Here is a 19,689-nt window from a genome sequence, read left to right as displayed (position 1 = left end):
TAGATGACACAGTTGCTGGAATGCTCTAAGATTCTAAAACAGCCATCACCAACAATTAAAATGCATATGAGCATTTTATTATATTATGCGTATGATATATGCATTTGATAATAAACAGTTAAAAAAAATAGGAAGGCCCAGCAAAGAAATAGAAGATGCAAAGAATAACCAAATGGAATGATTAGAACTAAAAAATACGATAACTGAAACGAACAAACAAAAGAACTCAGTAGATGGACTCAACAGCAGAAAGGAGATGATGGGAAAGGACCTCTCTCCTCTGAATTGAAGATAGAATGATGAAAAGTAGCCACTTTGAAAAACAGAGAGAAAATTTGCTTACAAAGAAGTAAACTGAGCCTCGGAGACCATGGGACCGCAACATGACCTGACACGTGTGTCCTCAGGGTCCCAGAAGATGAGCAGAAAGATGGGAGAGGCTGAAAAAGTGCTTGAGGAGATCTGGCTGAAAGCCAAGTTTGGCAAAATTTGTAAAAATGCTAAGTGAGCCCTAATCACCAGAAACCCAAAGAAATGCCCACCAAAGCACACCATAGTTGAACGTCTGAGAGTAAAGGCAGAGAAAACAAATCTTGAAAGTAGCCAAGCAGAAACAATGGATCACCTACCGGGAGATAAGGATTCAAGTGGTGGTAGATTTCTCATCAGAAACCCTGGTGGGTAGAAGGAAGTAGAACAGCATGTTGCAAAGGGCTGAAAAGAATACCGCCCAGAATTCTGTAGTCAGCAAAAATAGTGTTCTAAGGCTTTTATCTGATAGTTCTGTAGTGAATAATAAGTGACGTGATTTCTGTATTATCGGTCTCTGATACTTTTATTAGACTGTAACAAATTCGCTGTTACTTGGCCCAACATGATTATTAACACAAAACAAATGCAAGCCCTGATATTACAGAGCAGAACCAAATTCTAGATGGCAATTGGGATATTCTATTACAGTCCGTAATTAATATTTATATGTGTATGTATTTAAAGTTCCACACACATACACACATTTTAATTAATAGAAAATTCTTCCATGCTTACATTGTATACTTATGACCCCACGGAAATCCACGGTCATTTGAGGCATTGGCTGTGTGGCTGCCTTGTTCTTCATTATGCCTTCGGCAGAATGTGTGAAGGATTGGCATTGCTCTCTTGCAAAGCAAGTCTTCTTCTGTACCTCTTAGCACATCCCATTCTTTGCAGAGCATTTCATGGGCTCTCCATTCTTCCAGTTCCTAAGCTTATATGCAGTTCTTTTGTTTATACTGCTGATGTTCAACTTGGTCTTTGGTTATAAACTTGGTACCTATCAGACTGCCTTCATGTCCCGTTTCAGACCTTATTACTTAAATATACCTCTTACTTTAAAAAAAATTTTTTTTTCAACGTTTATTTATTTTTGGGACAGAGAGAGACAGAGCATGAACGGGGGAGGGGCAGAGAGAGAGGGAGACACAGAATCAGAAACAGGCTCCAGGCTCTGAGCCATCAGCCCAGAGCCCGACGCGGGGCTCGAACTCCCGGACCGCGAGATTGTGACCTGGCTGAAGTCGGACGCTTAACCGACTGTGCCACCCAGGTGCCCCTAAATATACCTCTTACTTTAACCAGTCCATAGGCATCCCTACTGCAGGATACTATTTTCATTCCAGGCTTTACTGGGTGATTGATCTCTCTCTGGGTTTGCCTTAGCCTTACGAGTAGGGTTCAGATAATGAAAAGGTAAAAAAAAAAAAACACAACCCTCCCAACAGATAATGAAAAGGTAGACATTCTATTTTGAGATACTGGGTGTGTGAGCTAGGATACCAGTAGAGTGTGAAGCAAATGTTCAAATAAGCAGGCACCACGTGGTCACCAACCAAATCCGGGCCATGTAAACAAGAAGTGAATGGAAAATTCTAACTGGACTTACTGGGAGAAAGTCTGTGAGGGTAGTAGCTACGGCGAAGGTCTGATGACAACCTCAGGGTTTACACACATTAAGCTTGAGATGTGGGCATCGTTCAGCTGGACAGCAGGTGACAACACCACATGGACTGAGTGGCTGTCAAGATGTGAGGATCACAAGCCTAAGGTGAGAGTCACAGCCCAAGAACTCTTTGAAGGGAAAAAAAAATGGAGAAAGAAAAAAAAAAAAGGAACGCGAATTGTACAGAGTTGAAATTCGATGGGTAGCAGAAAGAAAAGGAGGGATTGTCAGTTATAGCAAGCAATCATGGGAAATGGAAAATGGGAAAAAAATCAGAGAGGTGTTAAACCTCCAAAGACAGGAATGACAACTACTGTTTGGTCTTAAATACGTAAAGAAAAAAATCCCATGAAGGGTTCGATTCATAAAAGAATATGACACTGGGCACAGCAGCCCTTCCATTTATATATTCGAAACCAAAACGTTAAATATCTCATGAGACGTGTAGTAGAAAGAAGCTGATTTACTACCGGTTTCCTCTTTGCTGTCTTTGCAAGTCACTTTTTAAAATTTATTTTGAAGACGGAGAGAGAGAGTGGAAGAGGGGCAGAGAGAGAGGGAGAGAGAGAGAATCCCAAGCAGGCTCCCCACTCTCAGTGCAGAGCCTGCTGTGAGGCTCAATCCCATGAACTGTGAGATCATGACCTGAGCCGAGATCAGGAGCCAGACCTTAACTAGCTGAGCCACCCAGGGGCCCCACAATGTTTTCTTGAGTATTGAATACTTATGTTGTATCAAGCTAGTGCTCTTTGTTCTGTGTACATTATTTCGTTGACTCCTTACAATTGCCTTTGAGGTGGCCATTATTAACCTGCAAACCAGACATTCATTGTCACTGACCTGAAGTCATAGAGCTGACAAATATCAGGGACAAGAACTGGTCGAGAAGTCTGACTTTAAAGTCCGTGCTCTTCCACAGAAGATGAATTTATGGGCTGAGTATGTGCTCATTTGCCTAGATTGTTGGGAAATATAATGCTATATTAGTACAATGAAAAAATACTAAGACAATGTATTCCCTTCAGCTATAATAAAAGGAAGAACATAATGAATATTTTGAAAGTCACATACATTTTACTCCTTAACATTTAAAAAGTGATCGAAACAATATCTGTCACATAGTAATCATGCAAAAATTTTGGAAGGAATGAATAGATGACCCCATACTAGACATTAGCATGAGTCTCCCTTTTAAGGGAGTCTGTAAGGATATCACCAACCTTCATCGAATCAGAAGTGTTAGAATTTCGTGGCTGATTGATCGCCAACCTTTATTTTAAGCCCCGCCAAACAACCTGTTGTTAAGACACTTTACAGAGTTGTTAAAACCGATAGCTCAAAGCCAAAAACAGATTCCCAGTGGCTGATCAGATGACAAAAAGTGGGTCTTCTGAAGTCCCCAGTATCAGGGTTCACGCGTGAAATGAGCTTCCAGATTTAACATAGGTAGTTAGATACCTTTTATGTTTGGGCCTCCGGGGTATGAATCCCTTGAAGGTAGGGTTTCTTGGGTGTTTGTATAATGTCCTCTTTCTCATTTCATCTGCCAGAGAAATGTCATTTCATTGGCTTCTCATCCCAAATGAGAGCCAGAAGGGAACTGGGCCCTGGGCACGCTTCAGCTAGCGGCAGGGACATTAAGGTTTGTGAGAATGAGCCAATGATTACTTGAGTGACTCCTGAGAGGAATTGGTGAGGAAACAGATTGTTGACCCTGAGAGATCCAGTCACAAGGGGCATTCACTGCCTTCAAGAAATTAAGATGAACATTTTGCAAATGATGGATACATTGCCTCAGTAAAGCAATGGCTTTGGAAAGCCAGATGTTATTTGGAATGCTTTATTCAAACTGATGTCTGTATGTTTTTAGAGGAACCTCCACACTGTTTTCCAGAGCGGCTGTACCCTATGACCCAGCAATAGCACTGCTAGGAATTTCCCCAAGGGATCCAGGAGTGCTGATGCATAGGGGCACTTGTACCCCAATGTTTATAGCAGCACTTTCAACATTAGCTAGATTGTGGAAAGAGCCTAAATGTCCATCAACTGATGAATGGATAAAGAAGATGTGGTTTACATATACAATGGAATACTACTTGGCAATGAGAAAGAATGAAATCCCGCCATTTGCAGCAACATGGATGGAACTGGAGGGTGTTATGCTAAGTGAAATAAGTCAGGCAGAGAAAGACAGACACCATATGTTTTCACTCTTACGTGGATCCTGAGAAACTTAATGGAAGACCAGGGAGGAGGGGTGGGGGGGGGGGAGTTACAAACAGAGAGGGAGGGAGGCAAACCATAAGAGACTCTTAAATACTGAGAACAAACTGGGGTTGATGGGGGGTGGGGGAGAGGGGAAAGTGGGTGATGGCCATTGAGGAGGGCACCTGTTGGGATGAGCACTGGGTGTTGTATGGAAACCAATTTGACAATAAATTATATTTAATATAAAAAATTAAAAAAAAAATAAAGTTTCCCCTGTAAAAAAAAAATGATGTCTATATGTCTAAGATTTTTTTATCCCTTGGCTACTGCAAATCTTTACTATAGTATGCTTCATATGTATATCATGTAATTTTTTTCATATGTATTTTTCATATAGATAGATGTTGAAATAGCAGATTATAAAATTAAGCACAAGAGAAATTTGAGTGCTTGGACTTCCCAGAAATTTGATTTTTATCACCCACTACATTAAAAAATGCGTTACCTTCTCTGACCATTTTCCATCGCATTTATTCACGAATTGCGCTAAGGACAAAAGAACAAAATGACAACGAAAAGACTCAGAACCAGTGTAGCTCAGTGTGCTCCTCCCTGGGGCTCTCGTGGAACAGAAGGTGGACTCAGCTGGGTGTCACCAGTCTGCTCTGTGGCCTGAGGTTTCACACAGTCTCTCTGATAGCCTAGGCAAGTCCTTTTACCTTTCTGACCCTCACTTTTCCTTATCCGTAAATTGATAAGTTTATGTAAGCTCTTTCAGTCTGTCTTTCCAGCTCTAACATGCTACACGTAGTTTCTCATTGGAATCAGTGTGGGAAAATTTTTAAACTACCCCAATTTAAAACCCATGAGGTGAATAATACCTTAAATATTAGGGGCACCTGTGTGGTGCAGTCGGTTGAGCGTCCGACTTCGGCCAGGTCACGATCTCGCGGTCCAGGAGTTCGAGCCCCGCGTCGGGCTCTGGGCTGATGGCTCGGAGCCTGGAGCCTGTTTCCGATTCTGTGTCTCCCTCTCTCTCTGCCCCTCCCCCGTTCATGCTCTGTCTCTCTCTGTCCCCAAAAAAATAAACGTTGAAAAAAAAAATATTGACCGAGTGAAGGAAGGCCATTACTGTAGTTATTGCAAAACGATTCTTTGACAAATGCACCCGAATTGGGTGTAGATCCTTGGGAATTACTGTTGATCTCTCTGTCCTGCTTTCCTACTTTGTGCCCTTGTTGTAACTTACAGTCATTTCACATGAGAGGTGTTTTTTGTCTGTTTGTTTGGTTTCTGTCTCATAGTAGATGAGTCTGGATCAGAGCTAGTAAATTGAAGAAGGAAATATTTATACTAAACACTCTCTTCATCTTTCTTGTTTGTTAAAAAATGTCTGTTCCTCTGGAGAGTGTGATGCTAAGTGAAATAAGCTATACAGAGAAAGACAGATACCATATGTTTTCACTCTTATGTGGATCCTGAGAAACTTGACAGAAACCCATGGGGGAGGGGAAGGGAAAAAAAAAAAGAGGTTACAGTGGGAGAGAGCCAAAGAATAAGAGACTCTTAAAAACTGAGAACAAACTGAGGGTTGATGGGGGGGTGGGAGGGAGGGGAGGATGGGTGATGGGTATTGAAGAGGGCATCTTTTGGGATGATCACTGGGTGTTGTATGGAAACCATTTTGACAATAAATTTCATATATTGAAAAAAAAATGTCTGTTCCTTGGGCGCCTGGGTGGTTCACTCGGTTAAGTGTCCGACTTCGGCTCAGGTCACAATCTCACATTTCGTGAGTTCGAGCCCCACGTCAGGCTCTGTGCTGACAGCTCAGAGCCTGGAGCCTGCTTTGGATTCTGGGTCTCCCTCTCTGTCTCTCTCTGTCTCTCTCAAAAATAAAGAAACATTTAAAAAAATGCCTGCTTCCTTCGTACTGCTTTCTTGCCGGCCTTATACCGAAAGCGGGCCTGCTTAGCGCCTGGAGGACTGAGCTGTTCTGCTCAAGGCAATCTCCCTTTCTCCTCCAGTATTTCGGTTCCTCAGGCCCTGTTTTCTGACAGATAATTCATGAGATAACAGATACTGTGGTTGTGGACGCATTGAGGATGTCGGCTAAGTGATTTGCCTCTCATCAGAACTTGATGGCGCTTCGAGGAAAACCCAGTCGTGGGGGGTGAGGGAGGCCAGACTGGGGATCGGTTCTGATCCCTGTGAAATCTCAGCACCAACGTGTCGGTCAACTTTGTGATGGGAAAGATACCATTTTATCCTTTCTTTCCAATATTAAATGATGTAAAAAGCATGATACTGCGCAATCCTGAGCCCGGCCATGTGTTGAAAACATCTCAGTGTGTTTAAACTGTATGACAGAGTTCAGGGGCACCTGGGTGGCTCAGTCGGTTGAGCGTCCGACTTCCGCTCAGGTCATGATCTCGCAGTTTGTGAGTTGGAGCCCCACGTTGGGCTCTGTGCTGACAGAGCCTGGATCCTGGATCCTGCTTTGGAATCTGTGTCTCCCTCCCTCTGTAGCCCTCCTCTGCTCATGATCTGTCTCTGTCTCTCAAAAATAAATAAACATAAAGAAAAGAAATATAAATATCTTACTATTTGTATATGTGCTAGAGATAAAAATAGAAACAGAGCCAGTATCATAACGTCTTGTAAGAATAACTCCCCATTTGTGCCATTTCTTTCCAGCTGTGTCCTGTGGAATCCCCGAGTCCCCGGGAAATGGTTCCTTTACGGGCAACGAGTTCACGCTGGATAGTAAAGTGATCTATGAATGTAATGAGGGCTTTAAGCTGGAAGCAGGCCAACAAGCAGCAGCCGTATGTCGGGAAGATGGACTGTGGAATAACACGGGGAAGCCTCCTGCGTGTACACGTGAGTGTTAAGTGCCTTCACATGTCTTGGCAGATTTAATTAGGAGCAAGATTCACCGTTAGGAGAACTCCAGATTCCCAAGTGTGCAGAGACCCTCTCCACAGCACGTGAGGGCTTGGTCTCCGGCGTTGTGCTAAGATTAAAACCAATTTATTCCGCGTAAAATATCCCAACCATGTATGTAAAGTCAGCTCTGATTCTGAAAAGTTGCTTGCAGAGAATCACGTTGGTTCCATCAGGATCTAGACCCTCTGATGTTTACAGCAAACCTTCACTAGGCTGTCTCTTTCCACGTGGGTAGGTGAATTCGAGAGGGAGTAGAGACGCGCCGTCTAGCAGTGGGTCTCCGCACAAAACACGAAGGCAGAAGTCAGCGTGAGTTTCCGATTCACCCCCCACCTCTTTGTCAATCCCATCACGTTAAAGGCAGTGCCCGGCTTCTTTGTGGATCACCCACTCTCTGTAATATGTCGGTGCTCAATAAATGAGTCACAGATTTGCAAAGTGCAGTAAGTTTTCTGGAAAGCTACTTATGGTATATAATAATATTCTTAAGAGGGTCAAAAGTTTGGGCCCATTCTAGAGCTGTAGTCTTAAAAAATAGTAATTAACTCCATAAACAGAGCCAAAGTTCATGCACACACACACACACACACACACAATTTACACCAAAACTTTCATTGCAGCTATATTAAAACCAGCCTCAAATCGGAAATAATCTAACTACCTAATTTCTGAAAATGGAAAGTTATATAATATTTCTACACATACAATATTTTTGCTCTGAAGATATTTGAAAAACGTTTTCACATGATCTTCAACTATAAAATTAGTCTATTGATCTCTTTTTGTGCACAGTACAGTATTTTTGGTCATGTTAAAATTATTTAAACTCTTAGCTACAAATGCATAAATGTTTACAGAACATAGTTGACTTTCCTCCATACTTCTTAAACTCCTTGTGATCATTTTCATTTATTTATTTTTACCTTTCAAATAATTATTGCTTTTCCTGACAGTCAATGAGACAATAGTAATATTTCTTAGTTTTTATTTCATAAAGTACTGTTTTATTTTAATTAAGAAACAGTACAGGAAGCTAGAAAAATAAGATACATCGGTAGGTTTTTACGTTCAATCCTAAATAAAATTATTTCCTCAAATGAGCTTAACCCCGTAGATGGCAGTAACACTAGATGTTTAGGGTTACTGATGATAACAATTTCCTGGGCGTTTAACACCCTGCTTACTTTGCACATAGCTTAGGGGTTGTCATTAATAACGCTTGACAATGTAAAGTATCTACTATGTGCCAAATGTTTCAAACAGCTTATCTCTCAATCCCCTGACAGCTCTGAAAAGGGAGGGCACACACGGCCTTACCAACGAAATAAAAGCTACTGGTTTGCAGAGTTAGAGTTGAAGTCGCTCCTCTCCAGTTACGTCCTATGTACTTTTCATTATGCCAATGGTTCTGTACTATGGGTACACATGACAATTGTGTAGGGAGCTTTAAAAACTGCTGATGTCTAGGTCTGACTCTCAGGGATTTTGAGTTAACTAGTCTTGGATGGAGAACAGGCATTGGTGTTTTGTTTTGCTTTTTAAGTTCTCTGGGTGCTGTGCTTGAAATGTCAAGTGTATGCTAGGTTTTAAAGGCAAAGCCATTTAAAATTTGTTGAGTGTCTGAGAAAGACATGATGCATGATAAGGCAACTATGTAAATTATGTAAATGCAATTTTTATTCTCACATCCTTTTTTAATAGGCCGTTTTTTAGAAGAACTTCAGGTTTATAACAAAATCGAGCAGAGTACAGAGATTCCCATAAATCCTTCCCCGATTACCTACATTCCTCACCAACAAATGGAGAGGCTCATTTGTTACAATTGGTGAACCCATTTCGATACATCATTGTCACCCAAAGTTCACAGCTTGGGTTAAGGTTCACTCTTGGCATCGTATGTTCTGTGGGTTTGGAAAAATGGGTAAATACAAATACGAACCATTATGGTACCATACAGACCATTTTCACCGCTCTGAAAATCTTCTGTGCTCTGCCTGTTATCTACCCCCATTCCCCCGCCCCTCGACTGTTGGCAACCACTGATCTTTTTCCCGTCTCCACAGTTTGCCTTTTCCAGAGGGTCATAGAGATGAACTTTTTCGTTATGTATCCTTTTCAGATATCAGTTGTTTTTTTCACTTACTGACATGTATTTAGGGTTCCTCTGTGTCTTTTCATGGCTTGATGGCCCCTTTATTTTTAGTGCTAAATAATACTGGCCCCTTCCTTTTCTGGATGGACCAGAGTTCATTTATCCTCCCACATGTACTGTAGGGCACCTTGGTTACCTCCAAATGTTGGCTGTTATGAATAAAGCTGCTGTAAGCATTCAAGTGCAGGTGTTGTGTGGACGTAAGTTTCAACTCCTTTGAATAAATACTAAGAAGTATGATTGCTTGATCATAGGGGTAGAGTATGTTTAGTTTTCTAAGAGACTGTCAAGCCATTCTCCAAAGGCGCTGCACCACTTTGCATTCCCACCGGCAGTGAGTGAGAGTTCCTGTGGCTCCACATTGTCACCAACATTTGCTGTTGTCAGTGTTCTGGATTTTAGCCTTTCTAACAACGTGTGTTTTGTTTTGTTTTTTGATTTTTTAAATGTTTATTTTTTGAGAGGGGGGAGAGGGGCAGAGAGAGAGAGAGAGAGAGAGGGAGAGAGACAGAACCTGAAGCAGGCTCTAGGCTCTGAGCTGTTATGACAGCACAGAACCCAATGTAGGGTTCAAACCCACAGACCACAAGATCATGACCTGAGCCAAAATCAGATGCTTTATTGCCGGAGCCATCCAGGCACCCCACCTCCTTGTTGTTTTAGTTTGCATTTCCCTGGTGACATATGATGTGGGACATGTTTTTGTATATTTCTTTGCCATTAGTCTACCTTCTTTGGTGAGGTTTATGTTTCGAGCTTTTGCCTTTCTTTTAAAAAAAAAAAGATGTTTCTTGTTGAGTTTTAGGAGTTCTTTGTATATTTTGGCTAACAGTCCTTTATCAGAGATGTCCTTCCTAAGTATTTCCTCCTACGCTACATCTTCTCTTCTCAATCTCTTGATAGTGTCTTTTACGGAGCAGAAGTTTTCAGTTTTGATGGAGTACAACTTACTGGTTCTTTCTTTCATGGAACATGCCTCTGGTGTTGGACTTAAATAGTTATCCCCCCAATCAAGGGTCCCCTACGTTTTCTCCTATGTTACTTCTAGAGGTTTATACTTTCCATTTGGGTCTTTGATCCATTTCAAAGTCATTCTTGTGATGGGTGTGAAGTCCTGGCACACGCATGTCTGCGTGGCCCGGTGCCATTTGCTGAAAGACTGTCTTTGCTCCATTTGTATTGCCTTCTGCTCCTTTGCCAAAGATCGGTTCGCTGTGTTCATGGGTCTCAATTTCTGCATTTCCTACTCTCCTCCACCTACCTGTGTGTCCGTTCTTTTGCCAATGTCACACTGACTTCCCCCTTTTGTTTTATTGGGTTAAAACAATATAAAATGAGACGTTTTTCAAAATGTATTTAATATGAATGCAACAATTTAGAAGCTTAACTGAAAGAATGTTTTGCAGTTTCCTCTAAGATTGATCTTGTTTTCAGTTGTAAGTATTTCTAGGGACGTAATTGATTTTACTAAAAATGACCCGATGGACAGATATTTCCATGATCTGTAAAGCTGTGTGGAAAGCTTTGAAGCCATAATTTTCCTTAAAGATAATCCAGCCTATTGGGGATCACAGTCAGACAGTCTCAGTGGCATTTTCTTTGACATTTTGTTTTAACTGATGAGGCGTTTCCTTTGGATTGAACGTAGAGGCTGCCTCACATATGTGCCTGTTACTCCACAGGTCGATGCAATGAGCAAGAACCTTTAGTGTGTCACCGTAATGTTGAGTTGCTTCGTCCTGAGCGTGGGCTGGACGGAATGCCCTGTGCATAAATGAAAACTAGCTTTGATGGCGTACGGGCCGTATTTAAGTGTCAAGGCCACCCCTCATTGGTGTAAGCAATTATGCATACCCAGGTTTTTAGCACCTCTTTACAGCTTGGACTGCAGAATGCCGATGCCAGTGCTCTATATTTGCCAGTAAATGGGTTGGCATCATAAGACTCCAACACAGAGAGCCAACTATGTCAGCATTCGGAGGGAAAGAGGCACGACCTAGCTTTTTAAGTCCTTAGTTGGGGAGTAGAGAAAGAAAGAAGCAGCACATTTCACAAAGAGAGAAGCGGATAAAATGCCTCGGACCCTGTGGAGGAAGCATGTGAGACCCACGGTGGGCACGAGGGGCCAAAGAAAGTCGTCACACCGGGAGGTGCTGCACACACCCTGGCTCGTCCGCCCAGCACTCTGTGATGCGTGGTCTGTGAGGACACCTGGCTTACGACTGCTGGCGTAGGCAGGTCCATGAGACAAGCCTTTGCCCTTGGAGTCTGCACCAATGCACGGGACCCCAGACACACAGCCTGACACAATCATAGCAGGGAGCGATTAGATGTAGATGAGGTTAGGGGCGCCAAGGTGGCTCCGTTGGTTAAGAGTTGGACTGCGGCTCAGGTCATGGTCTCAAGGTTCACGGGTTCTAGCCCCACGTCGGGCTCTGTTCCAATGGCTCGGAGCCCAGAGCCCGCTTCGGGTTCTGTGTCTCCCTCTCTCTCTGCCCCTCCCCCGCTCACGCTCTGTCTCTCTCTGTCTCTCTCTGTCTCTCAAAAATGAATAAAGGTTAAAAAAAAAGATGTAGATGAGATCACATGGATGCTCAGCCTGGGATCGGTTTTTACAGAAGAGGTGGCACTCTGCTGGGAGGAGCGCATGGTCTGGGGACACAGTGGTAATGACGGGGACCGCGCTTTTGAATGGCAGCTGTAGACATTGGATTGCGTCAGGCGTGTCCGTGCTGCGTCATTCGGTCATAACAACAACCCTGTGGAGAAGGCAGTGCTTTCCTTACCTTCCTGATTTAATAAAAGGCAAATAGCGGAGATAGCCCAAATCTGCAGTTTGCAACCAAATGAACGTGACTGGGCATTACGAAAACATCTGGGGGAGTACTCCATGGCATTGAAACCGCCCTGGTGGAGGCCCCTGCTGCCCCAGGGCCAGCTATATGGTGACACTGGTTTGGCAGACGTGCTTTGGGCCTCATGACGGCACAACGGTGTGACGCTGCCGGGATCTGCCTGGGGAAGTCCCGTGCCGTGGTCCAGTATGGACTCAAGGCTCTGTGCCTGTTCTAGACACGCCGAGTGTCAGACTGGTTTCCTGACGAGTGGGGACGAGCGTGAGGAGTGGTGATTTGAGCGCCCCCATCAGCTCAGAGAAATGCCCAGAGAGTGGGGTAACAGCAGAGAAACCATAGGAGCCGGGCCGGGCCTGGGGCTGAGAACACTCCCGTCTCCCCACAGCCAGTAGGTGGGGACTCAGACGGACCTCCCTGTGCCCTCCTCAAGTCCCTTCCGCCCGTGCCACGTTTGTCCCACCAAGTCCCCAAGCTCTGCGTACGGAGCACCAGGCCGAGGCAGGGCCGCCTGTACCTGAATCGCCCCCCTGTGTGTCCCTGAGGCTCCTCTTATGGCCCTTAGACCGAACTCAGATATTACAGCGAGTCTGACTTGGAACCCGACCAGCTCACGTTCAGTGTGTGCATGTGTAGGTGTTCGTGCCAGTCCTGGACCTTCGACTGCCCTCCAGGCTGGAGTCCGTGAGCTTTACACACATCGCCTCACTCGCCTCTCAGGACGTACGCAGTTGTTATCCCCCCAGACGGACAAGAACCTCAGAGGGATCGGTGGGGTCCGCTGGCTGGAGTCACAGATGTAGAGAGGAGCCAATGGGGGTTCGTTTCCGGAAGACCTAGGGAGAGAGTCCCTGCTCCCTGCTTCCGTCCCATTCTGCCCCTAGCAATCTCATGTCTCAGAAGCCTTGTGTGTTAGAGAACTGAGCACAGAGACGGGAAGCGGGTGCCGTTGTAACCCAGCACGTAATTCATCCTGGGAAGCGTGAAATCGCTGACAGCGCGTCAGGGAGCCGCCTTTTGTCTGTAGTGGAACCAACTGATTTCAAGGACGTGGTCTGAATTTATGTCTAAAACTTTCTAGAAAAGTCAGGAATGAGGGGCCTTTGGCTGTTCAAAGGCAAATATTACATCACTTAAGAGAACTATTCTGTGCCGATGGGAAACGTAATACAACACACATAAGGTGGTCCAATTGATACACGCATTTGAATTTTTCTGCTTCAAAAGTGCATATTCTAGACGGACGATTGCTTTCAAGCTACAATAAAAAATTAAATCACAAAATTATTTCCTACATACAGATGAGGATTCCAGTAGAAAGAAGTTATAGTATGCTCAGTGAAATGGTTGTTAAATGGAAAAAAAAGCCAATTTGCATTTTAAAGCTTTTGATACTGACTGCTTCAGTAACACGGACAATACATACAACTTTTATAATAAAATGGAAAATTAGTGCTGAATTTTTTAAGTGTTATTTCTAACTTTCAAGTATTTCTTGCCTCACTATCGTCCATTAGATTTTACAAAAGGGAGAAATGGACATTTCACTTAAGTTCCTTGGTATTCAGGGACTTGGAAAACCTATTTCATTTTTGGAGGGGGAGGGATGGCATTTTCTCCACCTCATTTAAATTCAGAAACTGCAGAGAGTAAGCACGAAGCTTTACCTGCGAGTCGGAAAGTTTGGTTACTGTTGAGCTCCCCGAGACTGACTCCTCTGTGTACATCGTAGACGTGACACCATTTGGTTTCCTTACTGACTGCAGTAATGTGTAGACCGGAGCCCTGATTCCGAGCAGGTGAGAAACACTTCGCCTTTGATAAAGAGTACGTGTAGATGGTAGATAAAATCAGTTCGTCTGGCCGTTAGCTTTACGGACGTGCAGGCTGCGATAAGTAACCGCTTCAGTTTGCCTGCTGCGCGCAGTCCCGCATGTCCCTGCAGCAGGTGCCTGAGGCTCCTTTCTCTCCATTTTAACTTATTTGCTGACACTGGATTTGGGTTGCTGAAGATTTGATTCGTGCCAACGGCATAAGAGAACAAGGGAGGCTCTGGGTATTAACGTATGGGTTTCAGAGTTTGACCAAATGATGGACAGATAAGCATGATGCACTTTGCATACGGGAACAATCAAAGCCGTTAAGATGACCGTCTAATGAAAAACGAATCCCAGGTCCCAATCCCAATATAGAGGTTTGCTTTTTCGATGAAAGGCATTAGTCAGTGAAGTAAGTTTGTTGTGAACAATTTATCAGAGACCTACTATGCGTGCCAGGTGCCATGAGCACTTTACATGGTTAAATGTAACACCTGTATATTCCAGGAGAGGGAGAACAGGATAAAGTCGTATTGTGCCAAATAGCTTTATGTGACCTGCAAATAGCCCACTCATAGAAAAACTTATATATAAGTTATGTACATATAAGTTACCTGTAGGCCATGTCTGTACAACATACAGGTACGTGTATGCATTCGTCTATATATAATACATATATGCACATATGTGTATAATAGTACATATATACATGTATGCACACGTATATAAATACATATGTGTCTATTCCCATATATATTATATACACATATAAATACATGTGTATAATATACATGATTGTGTGTTTATGTATTTATGTTAAATATACATATGCACGTATATATGTAATGCATATATGTGTGTTTATAAATATAAGAATACCGTATATAAAATGTTTTGGAGCATATACACGTATCCACTTAGTCCCTTAGGACATGGTCTAGGAACTGCTTCTGTTGTCTTTACTGATCACCCCCACCTTCAGAGTAGAATACACACGATACGTTACCCTTGGCTCCTTGACAAACATCGTTTGGTCGTACGTCATATTGCTGAGCCCTGAGTCATGACACCAGCTGTACATCAGGCCTCTGTGACTTTCCGCTACGCCCCAGGCCCTGTCATGAGCATTTACATGCCTGCAGTCTGAGCCCTTTAATGGACCTTTGCAGCACTATCATTATCCGCATCATGCAGATGGGGACTGGAGCCCCCAAAAGTGGAAAACCCCCCAAGGTTGCATGGTCGGTCCACGGCAGAGTCGGGACTGAAGCCATCTGTCTGCCGCCGGCCCCTCCCTGCTGGAGGCTGGACTCCGCCTTGCAGCTAGTGTGAATGGGCCCATCTTGCCCCACAGGATGCATTTACAAGGGATTTCAGTGAAGATGTTAGCAAAGCCGATGAAGAAGAATCCAGTTCCCGCTTGATCTAAACACATAATCATCATCTGCATATGTCTTTTTTAATGCATATTAAATTAAGTACATATTTAATGCATATTAAAGCTAAAGGGAAAAAAGGACTTTTGTAGGAGGCACAAATCTATTTCCAGCTTCCAAGGAAGTCTGTTTGTTACAAGACTTGGAAAATAGCCCAGGCCAAAAGGTCAGTTCAGAGCCTCAGCTGGCAGCATGTGCCGGAGACGTGCGCAGTGTCCCCCAGCGCTCCCCAGCCCGTGCCCAGCCCGCCCTGATTCGTCCCGTGCCCGGCGCAGACCCGGGGAGCAGACCTGGCGGGTCATGTGCTGTGTGAGCCTACACGAAGTTTCAAACAGCCACTAGACGCCGGCTGGGTTCCTGCTCCTCGACGTCGGGGTGCGTCACTTTGCGGGATGGGTTTGTGCAGTCGTGTGCAAGGTGAGGAGTCCCCGCCAGCCCTGGAAGCCTCTGTCGTGGCCGACCATTGGCGCCAAACCTCAGCTACTGTAGATTCTGCTGGGGGAAGGGTTTGAAGGCTGTACATTAAGGTTGTGCAAACTCGCTGTGGTTATTGAAACCGTCTTTTTGGGATCGTGGTGCCCCGTTGGAGTTTAGATACTGTTTCAGATTAGATTCAGACCCCTGCTTTAGGGCCAGCTGTGCTCCACTCTGTGATTTTCTTTTGCAAAGACTGAACATGGCTTAGTCTAGCTTTTTGCGTTTTAATTGGACTTGTGAACAGGTTCCCCTTGGCGCCTTGATAAACAGAAGAAAGAAAATGTGCCCTGAAATGCCCCATGGTAAATCTGGGTCTTGTTTCTTGTAGGTCATTCGCGGCCCCTGAGTAATGGAATATGTTAGTTATTATTGTTTTATCTTTGAGAAGCATAAACCCTGCAACAGCAGGTGCATTTGTCCATTGGGCTGACGGCCATCTCTTTGTAAGTGCCTGTGGAACGGACATCAGGGCCCCCGTCAGACGAGATGTGAGGAAACTGCTTTTTTACAGTTGCTTTTTTTTTAATTTGCTGCCATGTAAGCAGATTGACTCATGAACATGAGAGGTTTTCTCCCTTTTAGTCTGGATGGCTGAGCCTTTGCCCAGCCCAGCAGGCTGAGACGTGTGCCAGGCGAGCCGTGCTGCTGTCAGCTGGCCAGGGGTCTGCCTCTGGTGTGTGTAGCTGTGCTCCAGAATGTTTCCACACCTGGGTCAAGCACGGAGCACACACTTCCTGAAATGTAAAATAGTCCTGCAAACTTGAAATTGTGCATGGTTTTATAGAGATAGAGATACAGATATAGATGTAGATATAGATATAGATATAGATATAGATAGTTTCAAGTAACTAATGCATTAAATAGACAACACTTTATTTTAGTTTTTATTTTTTCAAAGTTTATTTATTTTTGAGAAAGAGACACACAGAGCATGGTTGGGGGAGGGGCAGAGGAAGAGGGAGACACAGAATCCGAAGCAGGCTCCAGGCTCCGAGCTGTCAGTACAGAGCCCGATGCGGGGTCGAACCCACCTACTGTGAGATCATGACCTGAGCCAAAGTTGGACGCTTAACCGACTGAGCTGCCCAGGCGCCTCAAACACACAACACTTTAGGGTTAGTGATCATTCTGCATATTCTGTACATACATTGATGTCAAAACTAATGATTATTCTTTTCTGTTACATTGAATGATTAAGTATTCATCTTACTAAATATACATATATGTATAATATTAAAGTATATATATATACAGTAAATATAAGTATGCATTTACTAAGTATAAATATAAGTATAATATAAGTATATTTTCACTTAACTATTCTAAACCCAAAGTTATGGAGAGACGGGAAAATTAACGCACATTTCTATGAGTTCTTGACATCAGTGTCCCCACAGAATGACGCGATGCCAGTTACTTGAAATGTTACAATCATGTACCATCCAAAAAGAATGTTTCCACACATCTGTCACTCCTACTGAAGTGTTTTGAAGAAAAAAATGACTTGGCTCCGTGTATGACCTCATGCACTAAATTGTAAGAATTTAGGAACATTGTACGCATCGCTGGAAGGGAAGTTCGCGAGTTCCGAGGTTCCTAGCTTAGCCCCGTCTTACACATGGTCATGATGCTCCACGTGGTCCTGTGTGTGTGGAGTCTTAGCAGAGAGAGTGTGTGTAAGCGGAACGTATTTGTCGCGTATTAATGTCCTCGTGTCATTGTAGTGCCACACCATCAGAGGAAACAGCTCCCTATTCACTCAGCACTGGGTCGAAATCGTGTCTTCTCATGCATCAGCTTTCACGGTGCCTCCCGCACCTCCTCTACAGCACCAAACCACCCACTTTCTGGAAGCATCCACGGCTCCCCACCCTTCTTTTATCTTGTCCCTTTAGATGTCTGCAGACCCGTGTCCCAAGTATTAGAGATTGAGGATCTGACCACAGCAGGTGTCATCCGCTCGTATAGCATTTCATATCAGGCGTACCTCAGCCGGATGGCCACCGGCTTCAATGCCAGTCCCTAGTTTGTGTGGTTTGTCTCCATGAAAGCGTCCACAAGTCCTTGGGCAGGGCCCTGGCTCTGCTCTCACGGCACTGACTATGTTGTATTTACAACAATGTCAGAATTTAGGGTCACATTCATCATAACCTACAAATTACCCCGGAGACATTGTTAGACTCTTACTTAAAACAACGGAAGGAGGAAAGTCTCACTAGGGGAAACGGGAAAGAACATTTAAACAAATGCATCAACTATTTTTAAGCAAACAATTCTCTTTCCGCAAAAACTCTAAAGATGTTCCTAATTATAAGAGCTGGTTCAGTGTTGGTTATCGGTGCATACTGAAACCGTGACCTTACGTGTGCAACTTACGGGACTGAAAAAACACACAGATAAAAAGAAGACACATGGCCACAACAGGAAACTTCTAGGGATGTTTAGAGGGAACTGAAAAGCTAAGTTTTTAAAAGACAGGCATTGGTGATGTAAATACTGTGGATTCCTTTGTTGTGAGCCCAGTGGATAAGGAGTGAAATACTAAGATTATTTTACTATAAATCTACTCCTTGATTATCAGTACTGTTTTCATCCCGTTCAGCGGTTGGTTTAGTATAATTAAAAAATAAACCATTTTATGTAACTGAAAAAAAATGGCTTTAGTAGGGAACTTCGATTATAGAATTATAAAAAAAAATCTGAACAGTATTTACCAGTATCACTAAGCAGATGAAGTTAATTCAGTATTGGTCTTTTTTGTTATTGAAATCAGATTCCATGGAAGGTGCTTACCTTTAAGCTAGGGAAAGGGCTGGAATATTCTTTTTCTTTCTTGTTTTTTTTTTTTTTTTTTTTTTTTTTTTTTTTTTTTTTTTTTTTTTTTTACTTAGTTACAGTTAGTTAGGTAAATGCTCTAGGGTCTGACTCCACTAAGATCTACTTATTAAAACTAACATAGCAGCAAAATAACAAGAAGCCTGGGGCAGAAAAATGTCTGATCTCAAGAAGGGGCTTTTGTAAACTTCATAATTGAATGAGAAGAAATCTGGCAATTCCAGGACTAGAAAGAACATGAGAATGTTCAGAGGGTTTAGATTCAGTCAGGAATCTTGGGGAGGGGGGTGGCGGTTAGGGGCTTTGAAGTGTTGGGACATTTTTTTTTTTGTCTGGTAGCGGAAGTCTGATCACTCTCAGTGAGCCTATAAGTTACCTGCTAAAAGGTTGCTTTTAAAACTCTGTGATTTGAGCTCTTTACTAATTCGCTACTCTTATTCTAAACAACTCACACACTCAGGACTGGTTAACATCTGAGCTTAAAACAAAAATCTGGAAACAATGTATTTCCTTAAGAATCTCATGTTTTCAATCCAGTCTTTGTGGTGGGGCTTCCTCCCAGAGCAGTGTTGAAATGGGAGGGTGTGGACTGCATTGAAATCTCTGTAGGATGCCTTTGCTCAAAGAACTTACATTCCTTATTTACCTAAGCCCAAGCAGGCTTGTTCCTCAGCTTCTAATGCACCAGAACTGAGCCGGCTTCTGGGCCCCCGACCAGTGAGGACAACCGATTAATGGCATGCTGAAAGCTCGCCCAAGTTGTGAGCGCAAAGAACATTTACGAGACTGATTAAATCATTCTCCTGCGATGGCATCCAATGGAGATTTTACAAATCTAATTAAATGTGCTTGAACTTGGTGATAAGAAGCACTCCCCTTGTGGGGTATAATGGGGGGATCTGTTGTTAAAAGAGAAAAGAGAGTTGCATCCTTGCATGGAGGGGCTGATGGGAACACCCCAGAAAATGTATGATATGTGTCT

At 43.4% G+C, this 19,689-nt stretch overlaps 1 protein-coding gene across 2 annotated transcripts in view; it reads left to right on the top strand.

Moving 5' to 3' along the window:
- CSMD1 (CUB and Sushi multiple domains 1) overlaps positions 1-19,689 on the top strand; it is a 2,022,422-nt gene that overhangs the window by 1,914,960 nt on the left and 87,773 nt on the right. For both annotated transcript variants that reach the window (XM_043557450.1, XM_043557440.1), the window contains exon 50: positions 6,887-7,072. In XM_043557450.1, coding sequence (XP_043413385.1) covers positions 6,887-7,072 — 186 coding nt within the window. The remainder of the gene's footprint in view (positions 1-6,886; positions 7,073-19,689) is intronic.

Source organism: Prionailurus bengalensis, chromosome B1 (assembly GCF_016509475.1).
Source record: "Prionailurus bengalensis isolate Pbe53 chromosome B1, Fcat_Pben_1.1_paternal_pri, whole genome shotgun sequence".
Lineage (NCBI taxonomy): Eukaryota > Metazoa > Chordata > Mammalia > Carnivora > Felidae > Prionailurus > Prionailurus bengalensis.
This window is presented reverse-complemented; position numbering and strand designations above follow the sequence as displayed.